General features: G+C 38.6%; 1 protein-coding gene across 1 annotated transcript in view; it reads right to left on the reverse strand.

Moving 5' to 3' along the window:
• Window positions 1–18266, reverse strand: part of col24a1 (collagen type XXIV alpha 1 chain) — an 83450-nt gene that overhangs the window by 19736 nt on the left and 45448 nt on the right. Inside the window, exons 22-35 of the mRNA XM_019259981.2 lie at window positions 17318–17362; window positions 17057–17110; window positions 16165–16209; window positions 12777–12830; window positions 11497–11550; window positions 9775–9828; window positions 9071–9124; window positions 6516–6569; window positions 6268–6312; window positions 5420–5464; window positions 2305–2358; window positions 1632–1685; window positions 1450–1503; window positions 1126–1179 (exon numbers count right to left, since the gene is read on the reverse strand). Of these exons, the coding sequence (XP_019115526.1) occupies window positions 1126–1179; window positions 1450–1503; window positions 1632–1685; window positions 2305–2358; window positions 5420–5464; window positions 6268–6312; window positions 6516–6569; window positions 9071–9124; window positions 9775–9828; window positions 11497–11550; window positions 12777–12830; window positions 16165–16209; window positions 17057–17110; window positions 17318–17362 (720 nt within the window). The remainder of the gene's footprint in view (window positions 1–1125; window positions 1180–1449; window positions 1504–1631; window positions 1686–2304; window positions 2359–5419; window positions 5465–6267; window positions 6313–6515; window positions 6570–9070; window positions 9125–9774; window positions 9829–11496; window positions 11551–12776; window positions 12831–16164; window positions 16210–17056; window positions 17111–17317; window positions 17363–18266) is intronic.

Consider the following 18266-nt stretch of genomic DNA (forward strand, 5'->3'; position numbering starts at 1 on the left):
ACAGGGCAGAACAGACATGTCTAGGAAGGGCTGTTGCTGTTGATGTTAGCATCTCTAATCCTAGGGCAATGAATTAATCTGCACAGCTAGATACTGCTAAATGTATATGTGAAAATATGTTTAATAAATTGTGTCTCATTAGAGATGCATAAAGTGCACAGTTTTAGAACATGTAGATTATGAATGTATGTGACTGTCAAAGTCATACTAAGCGATCAGGCTGAAAAGCAGTCCTTCACTGCCCCTTCTGGTTGAAAAGGCTCTTTCACCTCTGACCAGTCAGCATCACTGATGGGTGCGGTTGGTTGTGGTTAAAATCCTGTACACAGCATCAAGGTGAGAAGGTTAAACTACTGGAGGTCAGCAACACCAAGATTTTAGGGGGTCTTAATTTACCTTTTAAGGTCTATGAAAGAAAACAAGATAAAGAAAATGGATTTATTTTATTTGAGTCAAGAGACTTTTGAAAGTTGTAGAGCAAGAACTTTAAATTGAGTAATGAAAACATGAAAATACACAATTAGGAGATGGATTTTGAAGAATGGGGAGTGACTCCAGTGTCTTGACTAGACTCAATTTTGCCAAGATTGTATCATCTAAAGCAGTTATAAAACAGAAGAAATGATGACGTATAGTATAGTACTTAGTATCTTTGTTAAATGATACGGACAAGATGGATTTAAAAAATCTCCACTGCAATCACAATCTCAGTGATGAATAAACAAAATAAACCCGGCCTTGGACCACTTGTATTTGAGAGATATGAACTCAGATTTCATTGGTCCAACTGTCAAACAAACTGTCAGAAGAGATGAGATAATCCATATGTACAGAGTGGACAATTTTCAGATGTCATCTAATTTATTTAAATCCTCCTTCATCTATTAAGATGACGTAAGTAAAAAGTGCACTGTGGATCTGATGTTTGAGCAACCTGTTGAATCTCACTCTGGAAACTACACGACAGACTATATTTACAGTCAGTCAATGAAAAATAATTTCCCCACCCTGCTTTCTCTGGGCTGAGGGATCGTCAAAATGAGGGGGGAGTAAATAAAAGACCAGGTTAGATGAACCCAAACACAAGGAAGGAAGGGATTTAGTGGTTTGTTCGCAGTCACTCACTCTCATTCCCTCCTGTCCTTGTTCCCCTTCAGCTCCTGGAGGCCCAGCATCACCCTACATGAACACAAAATACAACACAGCTCTGTCTGGATCTCAAAACACACTCTCAAGCACTTTCCTACACTCACTCAAGCTTAGACAGCATTGGACTTGACAATCAGCTGTTCCACTCAAAGCTCGAATAATGTCACGTACAAATTGACTGAGTAAGTTCATGGCTTTTCACATTGCTGGAGGGTGAATGGACTGAAGCTCCACATGACAAATGTTTTCTCATATGTAGCTGTGGTAGGGGTGGTTGCAAAAAGATGCAGTGTTGCTGACCTTTAACCCCGGCTCTCCAATGGCACCCGGTTCGCCCTCTAAACCAGGTCCACCCTACAGAGATTGCACAAAGAAACAAAAGCCATGAGTCATGTTGCATTTGTACTGTAGGAATGCCAAATATTAAACACTTTTTTTTATAATGAACTGATCAATAGTTATGAATATTTAATGAAAAGTACTTCAAGCCCTTGCTCTCCATCAGGTCCAGCCTCTCCAGGAGGCCCTTTGGTTCCCTGGAAGAATAATAAAGATGCTTTAAGTACACAAGCTTAATGAGTCTATAATCTCTTGGATTTACTAGATTCATGAAATGAGGGAATAAAACACCAGAACAACATGATTTAACTTCATAAAATAACTCTAGCGTATAATGGCAAAACAAACATATGCAGTTAAATGTTTAAGCATGCAGAGGAAGGAAAGCTAAGAGCCGAGAACCCCTGGAGTAAAACTGAAGGCCAGCCAAAGGCAAGATGAGACCCATAACATAAACCTCTAGCGTCATTGAAAATCCTAATAAATATTTGTCTCTGATTGTTTGACATTCTTGATGTCCCTGAGGGGTCGGCAGATTTCCAGGAAAATCAAGAACTTGCAGACTAATACAAGAAGGGAGGCATAAGGTGTGAAGGTTTAAGCTAAGTGTGAAGAACGCAGACAAAGAAAGCTTCTGAGGTGTTTATTCAATAATTCCAACCTTGCCACCAGCCACTTTCTCATGAAATCAATTTTCTAAGAAATAATGATTTTGTACATGTTAACTCTCACAGTCATTATAGATTTTACAATTTGTGGTTTGTTTGCAGGTTCCAGAAACAATCACATCAATGCAATAGAGGTCAGCATACTTACTGGTTCACCGTGGGGTCCCCTCTCCCCAGTGCTGCCTGGAATACCTGCTTTACCCTGGAAACACACAGTCATGAGCTGAGTATAGCTTCAGTCATTCATTTATGTAATTAGAGAAAACAAGCATGGAAAAAATCACTTTGGCCATATTTGGTCTATTATCATCATTGTTATTATCATCATTAGCAACGTAACCACAAACATGATGACTAAGTCTAATATTTCAGTGGTGTCTACAGACACGACGCAGAAACTATTTGATGCAATTCAAACAGATCGACTTTCCTGCAATTTCAGATCTCTTTGTTAGAGTCCAAACATTGTGCTGCCAAGTTTAGACAAGACACCCTAATTTGAAACAGTGTTTCTTCCGTCATTGACAGAAGACATTACTTTTGCATGGACAAGAGAGAGCTGGATGTTCTGAGCACTGAAATTTAAGTTTGATGAGATAGCAATGGATTCAGTAGCATCAATCATTAGCAGTAGAATAAACTGGTTTACGCAACTAACTATGTAAACAGAAACAAATTGTGGTGACGTGTGAACACTTAAACTGCTTATTTAATTGAAAATACAAAAAAAAAAAAGAAAGAAAAATTTGATTGTTTTTACAAAATGATGTCCATTTTGAATTTGATGCCAGCCACACATTTCAAAATATTTGGCAAAACAGACTCTCACAGTTAATTAGGTTAACTGGCAATAGATGGTATGGGTTACCTGTATGTTTGTGAAGGCATCGTTAATGCTGAACAATATATACAGGTTTTGGCGCAACATATGCTGCCAAGTAGACAATGTATTTTTTAGCTAAACAATTCCGACAGCATAAGTCCATAGCAAAAGAGTCCAGGTCCTAAACTGACCTGCCTGCAGTCCTGACTTGTCACCTATTGAAAATGTTTAGCACATTCTGAAATGTAAAATACTGCAACTGAAATCCTACATCCAGTAAAAATTGGAAAACATTCCACTTTTAAGATTACAGCAATTGGTCTCCTTAGTTCCCAGACACTTAGGGATTGTTGTTAAAAGAAGAGGTGATGAACAGAGTGGAAAAAAGGTACCAAGTCAAAAAGTAAAAATGCTGTTTTCAAAAACAAAAACATTTCTCAGTTTTGACATTTTGTAAAAATAGGATAAAACTTTATTGATCCCACAAGAGGGATTTATAAGTTGTCTTTGAGCTATTTCCAATATGGGGTTTCAATGATTTATACATCATGACATTTTATTTATATTTACATTTTACACATTATACCAGCTTTTTAGGAAACAGGTTGTAATTAACACTCAACATTTTAAACTCAAAACTTCTATTTACTGAGTAGATATGACTCAAATAAAAAAATACACTATAGAAAATACAATACATTTTGATGTCTTTTCACATAAATTAGTGAAAGATTTTTGGGAAACAAGAAGATTTCTAGACAGTATAATACAGTAAATCCTACATTTAGCATAGAATTCCATTCAGCACTGAACTTAAGGGGTCATAACAGATTACAACATGATTTTGGGACACAATCACTCATAGAGCATAGAAATGGTGAGAAATTTTTCATGATGGATTTTGAGTGAGATTTTATCAGACACAAGATGGCGCTATGAGTTTAAAGGAGAACAGTGGAAATGCTGCCCCCTTCAGCATCCAGACAGGCAGTGAGGTTGATGATTGTCTGCAATTTCTCAGGACTAGATGTTCTATATTCGAGTGTCTATGTGTGTATTTGTGTGTCCGTTAAAGAGTTATAAACAACCCTCAGATGTCAAATGTTAAGCCAATACATGATTGGAAAGTGGAAAGCAGCTCATTTTTCCATGGAAAACTAAACAAGCCAAACACCTGAGTCCAATACTGCTTAAGCATGTAATAGAGCTTGCGATAAGAGCTTTCCCCTGACTGGGGCTTGTGCTTTGATAGTCCTGCCATAAACGGATAAAACAAACTGCACTATATAAAACATACTGTGGATATAATGATCATCATTAACTATTAAACAGCTCACATGGATTTGCTTTCCTATCTGTTTTTGATTTGTTTTTGTTTGCATATCTCTACCATCTGTGGACCATCAGTTCAAACAGTTCAAATGCATATCAAAACTATCATCCATCATTTTCTTGATGGAAAAAACTGAAAAATCAAGAGTTTGAAGGCAGAATGGCTCTTCAAGAAAACAAGACACTGGAGTCAGTGCAATATGTTTTCTTTATATTTCTTTCTTTAATTAGCTGTTGGAAATGCATCATTTCTAATCAGGGGTTGTTAAAGTCTCATACAAAGTAGAGCCTGAGCAAAGAATTATCTGGCTGACATTATCAAGCATTATAAGCTAGATAAATTGATGCCCGCACATATGTGAGTAGATAAGTAACACATAATTGCAAGAAATGCCAAACATATGTAGAAACAGCTTTGCCATTATAAAATTTGTCCACCAGAGAGCACTGAAAGGTTTATTTTTCAACTGTATTGTGTCTTTCTCGACAGGCTTTTTTTTTTCATGACAAAGTTTATAAGACAATCGAAAAAAGTTTGAGCTCTCTAATCTAAATGTATTTCAAATACACATATAATAGGACAGAACTAGATACAAGATGAAAAGCCAGTTTAAATAAAATAAATCATTCATCTAACCTCAAAACATTGTGAAGTGTTAAGAATCACTACAAAGGATTTTTGTTTAATACAGAAGCAGGAAATGTGCCCCAGTATCAATTATGTTGGTACAGTATGCTGTGTTCATTAAAACTGTTCAGTTATTAAATTCAGTTATTCCAAACTGATGTTAGTGCTCTGGAATGAATACCTTGCAAACACACACACACCAGATGTGTAAGGGGGATTACATGCACATATGTTTTGATTATGAGCCTTAAAGCACTGCCCAGTGTCTTCTTTTAACTATGACAACTTCCTCCTTGGTGACTTTACTGGTGCTCACTCTTCAAGTGATAATTATATATATTACAGGTGAAAAGAGGATGTGGAGACATTTTACAAGTCTGTGTTTTCTGCTGTAGTCATAGTGATGCTTCTTGCTAAAGTGAAGAGGATAATTAAAGCTCTGAAAGAGAGCAGAAAAATAACAAAGTGAACATTACTTACAGGCTTCCCAGGAGGGCCTCTCTCTCCTGGACTGCCAGCCTTGCCCTTCAAAACAGAAATCATCATTTGAATGATTAAAATGCAGTTCAATCAACCCAACTGATTTCAATTTATTTTGAGAAAAACTTATTTTTATAATGATACAAACATATACAAACATAATGGATGTGTGATACAGCATGACATTTGAGTGCAAATCCATAACAGTTTTACAGATTTTGATGTCATGTGAGCCTATAGTCATCGGCTCAAAAACTGGGCCCAAAAATATTTTGTCTAAAGTACAACAATATTAATGCTATGAAGCACTTTAAGGGTTCTTTTCATTATAACAGGGCATAGCAAGCAAATCTAAAGCTGGCTTACATTTCACTCAAGTAGATCAATTAAACACAAAGTTTACTTTCATCCTGCTACTCCTCAGCAGATTTAGCCCAGGCTTCCTGCTGGCAAGCTGGCAGTGGCACATAATAATTGCAGTTGGGTATAACTTGTTACTGAAGGAAGAAGACAAAGGCCCACTCTGTGAATAAAAACTGATTAAAGCCTTTACAAAAGCCTGCAGGTTAGACTTAATGGGGTGAATGTGCTTCTTCAAAAGGGATGTGCGTGTTAACCTAGATGCTTCAGGATGATGCCAGTGATTATTCTTGGCTTTGGATGACTGAGGGTACATATAAATTGGCCCTCTTATTTCTTAAGAGCCTGAAGCCTTCATCTAGAAATGTGTTAGACATATGCAGCAACATAACCATTTAGCAGGTACCTTACAAGTATTTTAGGACTTAAAGTATACACTTTATGACAGGTTATTTTGATTTTTTTTTCCAAAAAGAGGGACTACTTACTATAAATCCTGGTTCTCCTTTTTGTCCAGTGTCACCCCTTTCACCCTGCAAAGAAAAAATATTTTGGGAGTAATAAAAATAAACCATTTTACGCTGACAAAAATTTCAACAAAAGTACTGGTAAGCAGATAATTACAGCTCTAATACTAATATACAAGATAAGAACATATTTCATGCAGAATTACTATATTGAGCCCATCTTCACATACATGTAGTTTTGTTTTCAACAGGGTGGTATGCTTGTTTACCTTGGTGCCGTCAGGGCCTGGTTCTCCCAGTGGGCCATCTGGACCCTGGGGGCCCTGTGCGACAACAACATGAAACACATCGTTGAACATCCCTCAATAAAGAATGAGCAGTACAGGCATACATTTAGCATCAAAGCATCATATACAAGGTGATGTATGTATAGTTAACGCTGAAATAACACCAACAACAAAGTCATTAGCCTGTATTCTTGGTCTACTTGGGGGGTTTTCCGCCCTGATGTTGCAGCCTACCACTCCCACAAACATTCCAGGAGTTTCTGGGCATTTTAACACCACCACACTCATAGGGATAAACATCTGTAAATACAACCCAGGACCCTTTTCTCTCCTGTCCACTCTCTCGGGACTATTCCACTTTCTGCCTATCTGTTGTTTCCATCTTGTCTCCCCTCATTTATATCTCTACCTTTGATGGCTCTCTATCTGCTCCTATTTTGCCTCTAGTCAGATTCTCGTCCCACTCAGATTACTATGCTCCCTTTAAGCTTCTGGGCAGACAAACCTGCCTCATATTTCCTTCTCTTTGTTTCGTCCTGTAGTTCATCTCTCTCTGAGTTTTCACTGAGGCATTGACATGACTGCATGACTGTTTTCCTGAAAAGGAGTGACAGTCAGGGAACCAGCACCTTTTTAAAGAGTTCTGAAATGCAGAGATGGAGAGATCATATATGAGACTTAATGCATAATGCAGAGGATGCACTACCTGTTTTCCCGCGATAACAGCTTACTTTAGAACTAGTGCAGTTGTGTGCCCAACTAGGGCATCTGCACTCCAGATAACTCAGCATGTGTTTGTTTATAACTCAGAGGGTAAAATGCTAAGAACGGGTAATAAAAAGTGTGGTAGCTCCAGTTTATTCCTTTTTGTTTCACTGTGAGTTTAATCTCTTATTGACAAACAGTTTTAAGACAGGATGCTTGTTTATTGCTGACAGCTCTTCCAAAAACATTAGCTAAAGAAGGGGATATGTGATTGCGGTTCAAATGATTAGCTTTTACCATTTTCGCTGGTCCCGGTATCTCGGCAAGACAGGAAATGCAACCACAAACTGACACGTGTATGGATTTCAGTAAACAACACACGCCGTGGCATGTTAAGTGCTGCCATATGTTTTGCTTGGCAGGATGTTCAACTGGAGGAAAGTAAGCGAACAGAAGATAAAAGTAAGGGAAATATGGATGAGTGATTAAGCGTGGGAAGTAGTGTGGCCGTAGGTAGCACTCAATTGGCTTGTTAACATTTCTCACCCATTTTCTTACATTAGTTGAAATGGATGCACATTCAACTCGAGCGCTTTAGCCACAACACTGTTAGGAAGTCTGGCATTGCTGAGAATCACATGCAAATCCTCAATTTGGAACAATTCGGAAAGGATTTAAAGTAAATTACAGGCAAAATTTAAAATGTCTAGAGGACCTTCCAGGATGTGCAGCTGCTTGCAAGCAAACAGGCTGAAGTGGTGAATAGAAGAGACACTAAGCAAAAGAAAAACTGGCAGATAATCCCAACCTTAAAACACTTTGCAATCATATGAATACCTGAACACAGATGAAGAGGGACTGACACCTTTGAAAACTGTCCAGAACCTTTGAATATCATAGAAGATACTCGACTAACATGCATTAGACATAATCCTGACTGGGAAAAGTTGGTCAGTGCAAAATATCACTGAAGAAGACAACAGTTACCAGTTCATCTAAATATTAATGCATTCAAATAAATTGACAGTTCACAGTTAAAGGCACATTATTTCTTGATCACGTGTTTAGGAACTACAGTGTATTTGTGAAATTCACATAATAAGATTGACATAATATTGTATTATTCAATGATTGTCAATAGCGAAAGCAAAAAATGAAAAGAAATTGGAGTATTGGTATTTGCGACCCAGAAAATAAAGCAATAAACATGTTTTTTTTTTAAGGATATGGATAGGATAGGATTACACAGACTCACCAATAATTTGAACAGAAATATAATTTTGTTTCATAACACAACACACACAAACGGTCACGTGGTCTATGCGCTGTAGCTCAAGATAATAAAAATAAATGTGTCAAATGAAATGTGTTCTCCTTTGTCCTTTGTTTGCTTTCATCTGGTACACTGAATAAGTAATAAAATGCATCTCATTTACTTCTACAGTGAAATAAAAGTAGAAATCTTCAATAAGCCTGAGTATCAAAATATTAACGCATCTTTGCCTCCACATCTGAAGGTGTCGTTCTCTTCTCAGCCACATGGTGTCTCAACAGTATTACTAAACCACATCCATTTTACAATACCATAATGTCTCCCAACATGAGATTCATGGGGCCTATGAAACAGTAAATGCACCAATAAAGAAGCTTAGGCCAAGTGGAAGGACAAACACATGTCTTTTAATTGCTTTAACCTATGATTTGTGGGAATGGAGCTGTGATGCAAAACAGACAACCATGGGTCTGATAAGTTAAGTTTTCATGGTCACTAATGAGTTGAAGTACAAGGTGTAAGTACAATTAATACCCCAAAGGTAGTGACATGTCCTTACCCTTCTGCCCTTTGGCCCTGGAATGCCCGGAGTACCCCTCTGCCCTTGTGGTCCCTGTAAGGAAAAACAAGACAGAGATAGAAGACAGAAGGCAGAGAAAGAGTAAAGACAGAAGGCAGAGAAAGAGTAAAGACTGATGGCATGATGCAGTAAGACCACCTATAAAATACAGTGACAATATTTGCAGGGCATAACCTCTCTGTGCATCTTTTAACCCACATCAATTTGTAAATATAGGTAAAGACAGTGAAGACGTACTGTTTACACAGGTCTAGACTAAATTGTGGGAAACAGGAAAACTGATATATCGAATCACCCCCTTAAATTTTAAAGTGTTTACAAAATCTAAGAGTACATTCCTCCAACTCAGTTTAAGAGCCCAAGTTAATATTGTAATTTAGGCGTTTATAATATCCAGCCAAGGCACTGAGGAAAGAAGATGAGAATTTATCTGCATCCTACATTCATCAGCAACGTCTCAGTCTATTAAGTACTAATGTGTGTATGACTCAATCCAAAATGAAGAGGGAGCAAAAGAAAACAAACCCCCAGCAAAGAAAATTACTAAAAACAACAACAAAATGCTGCAACACCTCCTGCATACCATTCTAAATAAATACAGTAAATATATATGCATATTTACATCCCGATAGAAAGAATCACTAATTAGTGTTACATAGTGGTGTTAATGGTAGGACACTTACAGGTGGACCTTGTATGCCGATGTCGCCTGGACTTCCTGGCAACCCTGGATAGCCCTTACACAAAAACACAGAAAATAAACAGTATAGAAAGGTAGACAGGAAGCCATGTCACTTTTTAATGGACTTTACCAATGACTAGCGTGGAGCAACAGTGCAGCAGCTCAAGACTGTGCAGTAAAAGGTACTTGTATCTGTGACTGGAAAGGATTAAGACTGTTCTGTAGAATTGTGTTTCATATTAAGTTGTCATAAAATGTGCTCCAGACAGCTGGACGCAGCTCTTTCTGAAACAATCTATTAAGGAGTAATACCACAATAACAAAGACAGTAAAGATAAAAGTGTCTGAGATTTGCCAGGGAACACTAATCTCCTGCAAATCCAACTTCATGAAATGAATCTGTAGTGAAACAGTCCAATACTTTCAGACTGAACTGTCACTCCTCACTAATGTGGCTACATTTATAGTGCAAACTCGTTCACACAAATCACCATAACTCCTTACATAAGTTGCAAAGATCATGCACACACACTAGCAGTGATTCAGTCATATAACTATTCAGCCAGCCAGCCACCAAATTAGTCATCCTCTCTTCCAGCCAGCCAATCAGTCAGCCTGCTAGCCAGTTTGCCAGCCAGCTAGGTCAGGACCAGAGCCCAAAGCCATAGACATGGAGTTAATCCAAGGCCCTAGGACAGTGAGAGATGCAGGCCAGCCCTCTCTCGATGGACTGTGGGAACACTGCTGTACTGGACAGCAGCTCGTTTTTTTCCCCCAGGGAATCAACACTACTTTATAATTTTCATTCAAACACATTTTTGATAAAATATACAAACATTTATCAAACCCAACTTTGACACTTTGACAACAACAAAACAAAATGAGCCTCTTTTATACAAAGTTCTCTATAGCAATGTCAACACATAAGCACTGCACTCTTCCAGAATGGAAATAATAAGACACAATTTTACTCACCCTAGCATTTAAAGCATCTTTCAAAGCATTTGTTTTCTTTAAGATTGGACAAATGTGCTTTTCTTATGCCACTTGCCATCAAAAAATCTCCAGCTCCAAATTACAACTGCAGCAAGTAGTTGTTACTTTTTTATAGGTGAGACAAAACTTGCCCTGGGAGTAATTGATACTGGCCTCCTCTATTTGGGCAGATAAAGGGGCAGAATACCAAATGTCATTGCTTCATTTAGTTCCCTAAGAGACTTCACAGACAGAGAACACCAAAATGTCCATCAACAGATCAAAATCCAGTTAAGTATAAACTTTAGTCACTGGACTTGGTCAACCAGACCAGACTGAGGGATTCGAAAGAGCCACTGAAAAACTTTTTCATCTCTATCCTCAGCTTTACTGTGGGAAAACCAATTTGACATGGATGAATTTTGCAAAGATCTACCAAAGTTACAACACTGAGTGAGTCTGGAACCTGTTAGGCCTAGTGAGTTCATTTCCATGGAGTAAACCATGTTGCTCAGTAATGTCTGCCAAAACTTACAGCCAAAATTGTTAGTGGTTCAGTTTTATATTCATCATCCTTAGACATTAGTTTGCTGAAGTATTCGAGCAAGTTTTTAAGCTCTGGTAGGCTGTTGTAGCTTTGCTGATTTTTTGGAAAACCTTTTTTAGTATATACACTATGGCTCTGGGATTTACCAGCTCTCAGACAAGAAGCAGACATCTGCAGTATATCCTGAGTGACTGTACTTACCCTTGGCCCCTTCTCCCCAACTGGACCCGTTGGACCCGCTGGTCCTCGGTCACCCTGGGGGAAAGACATTGACATTGACATTAAACTATGACCTAAAACCTCAACACAGAAAACCCAAACATAGCTTCACATACACCTTTCCTAATAAAGAGCCATGAAACCGGAGAGCAGCTTCTTAAACAGAGGAGGTTAGAGTGACAGCTGGTTGAGTGGAGTTTAAAGTGAGCATGTACTTTCAAACCCAGTTGGTGGCATTCTGCTCAGTGTGTTAAAAGTAAAGGTAACTCTGGCTGAGTCGTTAAAATGACTAGGTCTCCCCTCTAAGCCTTCTAACACTCGTGTCAGTGATGCTTTAATCCTTGAACTGTACAAACACCCTTCGATTTCTTATTGCAAGTAAATCAAACAGCAGTTTAACCACAGAAGTTGGCAGTGTATATATATATATATAGATATATTATATATATATATATATATATAAATATATAATCTGAAAGGAATTTCTGGGCTGTCAGGGTTTGGCTGGTGCGGACAGATTGAACCAGGAGGATTTTGCATACAAGGAGGCGGAGGACAAGCAAGTGTCTGATAAGCAGACGGTTTCCTATCCAACAACATGTTCTGACACACTGGGTGCTTCTGGATAAGAAGGAAAGGAGAACCAGTTGAGATAGAAGGAGGGAACTGAGAAAACAGGGATGTTTTTTGAAAGACTGTCAATAATCAACAACCAGATTCCTGCTAAAATCATTTAACTTGAGCGAGAAAGCAGCAGAGAGCTGTTATAACATTTCCTTTTAAGACAAGCAATGGGAGCTGACAATGGAGGAAGCCTCAGGGCCTCTGCAGATTGCGCCATGTGCATTTTTACATGATTTACCCCTGAGTGGTATGTATGGTGCATATACATTTGAACAAGCAATAGTATAATATATATATATATATATATTCATGTCAAATGACACCAACCAGGAACAAATACTGGGAGGTTTCTGACATACAGTGATAGGCCAATTTGTGTCAACTACTAAACTGAATGTTCTCCTGAAAATTGCTAGCTCCAGCAGTGGGGCGGGGGTGTAAGAAGCAGTAATGGAGACAAAACTTCGACAATATTGTTATTAATGTGGATGTGCAAGTGTTTATTTATTTTGAGTATGTGTTGTGGGCTCTCTGGGGCCTCGAGTCATGACTGCAGTCCTAATTACAGGGGTCTGTCTCTGACAAGCAGCCAGCTGATGCTGACTGACAGCCTAATGATAGAGAAACACACTCCTTACCTTTTCACCGGGAACACCTATTACCCCAGCTATCCCAATCAGGCCTAGTGGACCCTGGAGAGGAGAGATAGTGTAGGAAGAGAGGAGGTGTAGAAGAGGAAAAGAAATAGTGTTCAACACAAACATATCAGGAGAAAGTGGACCTGATCTTTATTCATCTAAGGGTTATTTTCCAACCTGTTATGACGCCTGGAATGCAAGAGGGCATAGATTACAATAAAATGATTATGACAGCAAGAAGGAGCAGAGCCTGCTGACTGTAGGAGAAACCTGCAGGTCAAGATTTATTCACATTATAATATTACTAGTGTTACCTGTAATAAAAAATACATCATTAATAAAAAAAATACATGTTTTTTGTTTCAAGATAATTTTTCTACATTTGGGGAACTTATAAGGTGTAAAATCAATTCATACTAAAATAAACAGTAAGACAGAGAAATATAGCAAAAGCAGATGGCACGGATGCCAGTAACCATGGCAGACTATCACTGACTCTGAAATTTGGTTTTACAGTCCATATGGAATTGATAATAAAGGACTACCAACAAAGAACTACTAAAGCCCGAAAAAATGTTGCAGCCCCTATGTTGTTTGGCAAGAAGCATGAACATATTTCTTGGGCACAGTAACAATGATTGGGAGATATTGGGGGAATAGTAATTTCACAGTATACAGTAACCCAATACAGATGGCCCCAAAAAGACACACTACTTCGTAAAGGAGTCCTCCTAGGCAAACACAAGCTAATGTAAATATGAAGAGTTATCAGATGAGCTTAACTGATTCCAGATCAGTCGTCTGGGACAGGGGCTGTGGTTGGGACCAGTGCCAACCTGTCCCCAAGACAATCTGAAACTCCAGACCAACAAGACTCATGAGTGGCTGGTTAAACAATTAACCAAAAAGGGCAACTGTACTTTTTGAAATCATTTCAGCATTGTGTGTTTATTCTTGTTAAAGAAGTTGAACAAATCTAAGTGTGGAAATGGGTTAAGTATAGAGAGTGAAGTGACAAAAGCAATACACTTATCACAGGCCAGACCGAAACCACAATACTGCAAGTACGCAGCACCACAGCATGTGCACTAAGCCACCAAGCCACCAGGACCCTGTCAGCTACCAGAACATCTGAACCTAACTTAAGTACTATGTTATTGTAATAATTCATGACTGCCCAACTGCAAACCAAGGTCTCATTTCTGGGCAACCACAACAGCCAGCACGGTCAGACTGTGGCTGTCTCTGGTTGAGAGGGCGAATTCTAAACTCTGCATTTCCTCCTTGCAGAATGATATATTCACAGTTAACACATTAAGAGATTTAACATGACTGCTTAATTATGTCACATAATCATGTAGTATATATTCTTGTTATTTACTTTTATCAAATTTTTCTTTGTATCCCTATATGTGTAGAATGAGTGATTAGAGTCAGAGACAGAGGGAGGGAGGGAGAGGGAGAGAGAGAGAGAGAGAGACAGACAGACAGACAGACAGACAGACAGACAGACAGACAGACAGACAGACAAACAAAAAGAAACTCAAAGAATAAAACATCAGATTGACAAAGTGAGTGCACTAAGAGTACCACTAAGAGAAACACAGTGAGATTTTGTTCCATTTGCTAGTCCCTAACTCAGCTAAAAAAGCTTACAGCCTCAAACTGTTCCTCATGTATCATCCCCTAAAGAGTATTATCCTGTTGGATGCAAGTAAAGCAGTTGAGCAGCAGATTAGTAGCAGAGTGTCTGTGAGGGGATGGAGCCTGCAGGCATGGGAACGGGTGCTCTAAATTGACCTCAAATCCTTTAATTGGGACATGAAGTGAGACGATGTGGAACCTTGTATCATTTAACAGAAGAAAATGGTTTTAAAGGAGCTTCCATGTGATAGGGCCTTGACATGGGAGCTTTTACATTGCTGTTTTGAAGGTGATCAGGTTTCTCAGAGACAGCCTGGTTTACAAAAGTACTGGTATAACCATTAACCTTAAGTTAGGGGAAAAATACAGCCCAAGTCACATATTGTTACCGATGTCCCTCACACATGCCTTGTTCTTACACACACATTTAAGTACACACGGTATCACTGACATGGAAATCAAAGGATAGAGGTTGACATGTGCACTAGATTTCAAAGCCCGGCACCCGTGGCTGCCTTTAGTAATTAGGTACTGGTACATGTTTTATTGGTTGTGGACTTGAAGGTGACATAAAAATAGACCCTAAGCAGCCAATCTAAATTGGTTAAAATACACTACATTGTAAAAGTAAAGTAAAATCTAACTTGAAACAGTTTATGGAAGGCCTCATGTTGATACAGGGTCACTCTGTGAAGACAGGCGAAGTAAGGCCTCCTTGTGCTGACCCTGAGTTAACCTGCACTAGTCAAAAGTCTTTCTCAGTTTCTTACACATCTAATTTATTTGGAAAGTGATGTAATGACAATCATTAGAGGCTCCATATGTTTTAGAGTTTTATTTTTTCTCTGCATAGCCCCATGGCTCTTCCTTGGCTTCAAAGACCTCTCTACTCAGTAAGTGCTTAATCCCTCTCATATGTGCACTGCAACAACACTGTCCAACATAGCCTGTGAAACCACTATGCACAGAATGCAAATATTAACATTAAGGGGCCTCTGGGAAGGACGGACATGCTTTGGATGTTCAGATCAGTTGTGTGGATATGAGGATTTCACAAAGAGGAAACATGTCCCAACATTTCTCTAGGGTATTTGTGTTGGGTAATTGAAGCGGACAGACTTATGAAACTGTGACTTTGCAGTAAATTTGTTAATTTACAAACAATCGTGAATCATTCGTGTTGGGACACTTGTGAAGTCATGTGATGGAAAAAGATCAACATGTTTTTAGGCTCAACATTTTCTATTTAAGTATGATTCTTGGGCAACAACACATGTCAAACACTCTTGCAGGCTTTGAGCCATAAACAAATGAGGTGACTTCCACAGATGATCTCTGATTGTCGTTCCTTCTGTTCTGCTGTGGTGTTCTGCCAGTTTCATGATGAAAACACTATTTGGTGGTGGGAGAAGATCCAGATTTCTTTTAGCATTGAAAGTGGGTCAGGAAAAAAAAGAACAAGACATCACAAAATCCTCAGGCAACTTCCTCCACAGTTGCCACAATGAATACCACTCACTTAACTGTGGTAGCACTGCGTCCATCTTAATGTAATGCGTACATTCATCTTTATGTCTAGTAGTCTGTTTAAATGTTTTATGAGCAGGAACTTGAGCCAATAAAAGCTTTGGCACAGCGTCCACATTAACACTTTAATGAAAAGCTACCAATTCACAGCTGGCTGACATGCAGCATGGATTAATTAATGTCACTCCTGTACATTATAAGTGTGAAAATAACTTACTTGTGGTCCGATTTTTCCAACGTTCCCCATGTCCCCTTTCTCTCCCTGCAAGGAGAAAACATCAAACAGTGCGCTAGTTAGCTTCCTCTTATTTAAGTGATGTCTGTCACCACCCTGCTCTGCTACTGACACAGGATTCACAGGATATTACAAGTGTAAAAAAGAACACACATACAGACTGCATGAGACTGTGAATTAATTTGTGTTCCTTCTTATTGTGGTTTGTATGTATGATGATAGTCCTTTCTATCCTAATTAAGAGCATATTTACAATGTTGTGGCTTACAGTAAGTTGGTCACAGACATGACAGAAGGCACTGGCACCCAGAAGTAAGCACTACACTATAATTTAAAGTCTTGAAACACACCGTACCATCATCATGGCACTGCATTTGTGGTGGCTACAATAGCCAATTACAGCCAAAAAAAATAGGGTGAAGAACATGTCTGGAATGCTGTGCTCTGCTGAGGTATAAAACTGACATCAAACTAAAAGAGTACAAGCGATAAGACTGTCAGCATGTCGTTAAGATGGAGGTATTCAGTCCCGGTGTAGTCTTTTTTTTTTTTTTTTTTGGAATCAAGAGAGGAGGAAGAGGAGAAGCAGAAGAAGAACAAATTACATGACTGGTTCTCTTAGGATATGGGCATGTTTTAATAGAAATAATAACCAGCAACTTTGACAGTTTATAATAAAAATCTGGCATGTACAACATTTGCACAAAACCAGTGTGCAAGCATTTAAAGACAAAATTGGTCAGATTAGGTTGATCCTATGATCTATTTATAAAGTCCTTAAATCACATTCCAGTATTCCACCATACTTGGGCATGATATACTGTCACATAACAAATAGAAAATTGAAATTGCTACGATTTGAAATTAGACTCACCTCCAAACCATCAGGGCCAGGTTCACCTATATAGCCTTTCCTTCCAGGTCTTCCCTACAGGGAACAGGCGGACAGGCAGAGAGATAAACAGATACAGAAGTAATGATCAAAGGATAGCAAAACTCCAATGCGTTTATCACATCTCATCCAAGCTGCTTCCCGATAGAACATCTAAGTACTAACTGTTTCATTAAAACCACCTGCAAAAGACCCAGTTTGTGTTCATGTGTATACAAAGTATGTTATTTTGGGTGCTCTTACAGTAGGGCCAGCACTGCCAGGTGGGCCGAGTGGTCCTTCATCACCCTGCAGAAACACAGTACAATCGTCATACACAAATATTCACAAACACACAGACACAAACAAATTCTCACATATACACAGCAACAAGACATGTAAATACAGCTGGCACACCAAACAACATCCACACGCAGTACCATTCCTTTTGCATGACGTCTAACCTTTCACATTAAAAGGTCTCAAATGTTCACCTGCCCACTCCTGTTCACCTGTCTCCTTTCCAAAATTCCATTTTGCTGATGATAACTCACCTTGGAGAGCCAGATAGGGGTAAAAAAAAAAGCTATACTTTTACTGACATAGAAGTTGCACTGTACTGTACTGGCGTAAAAGTACTGAGGCATACTGTACTATAAATACTGTAGCTTACATATGGATATTTCAATATGTATATACACAGCAAACCAATTCTTATCCAGTTCAGTGATGCTCTCCAAAGTGGCAAACGTATTTTCTTCATTAAAAAATCGATCTTAAAAATTTTGTTTTATAACTGTAGGCAGTTTTCTTATTCTTACAGATGCTAAAACGAAGATCTGTTAATCTTATAAATACATTTATGGATTCTAGAAAAAGATTCTTACAGAGTAAGTAAGAGTACATTTGTCAACTACACCTCTGTATGCAGTTGCTAGGTCATGTTGTAACATTCATCACAATAGAAACGTGTGTGTGTTGTACACCTTCCAAATGCTTCTGTTACTTTTTTCCAGGGCTGGAAAACTTTCAGGCTTGTTTTTATAAGCACCCAATGGTGAATCATGACTTCACCCAGCGGAACAAGCCCCGAGAGATATTGCAGGGAAAAAAAACTCCCACTATCTAGGCTGCAACTGTTTGAGATATGACTAGATGCTAAATGAAAGGTACTGATACTTAATCTTCCCTCAGACTAATCCAATGGAAATCC

Source organism: Larimichthys crocea, chromosome XVII (genome assembly GCF_000972845.2).
Source record: "Larimichthys crocea isolate SSNF chromosome XVII, L_crocea_2.0, whole genome shotgun sequence".
In the NCBI taxonomy this organism is placed as follows: Eukaryota; Metazoa; Chordata; class Actinopteri; family Sciaenidae; genus Larimichthys; species Larimichthys crocea.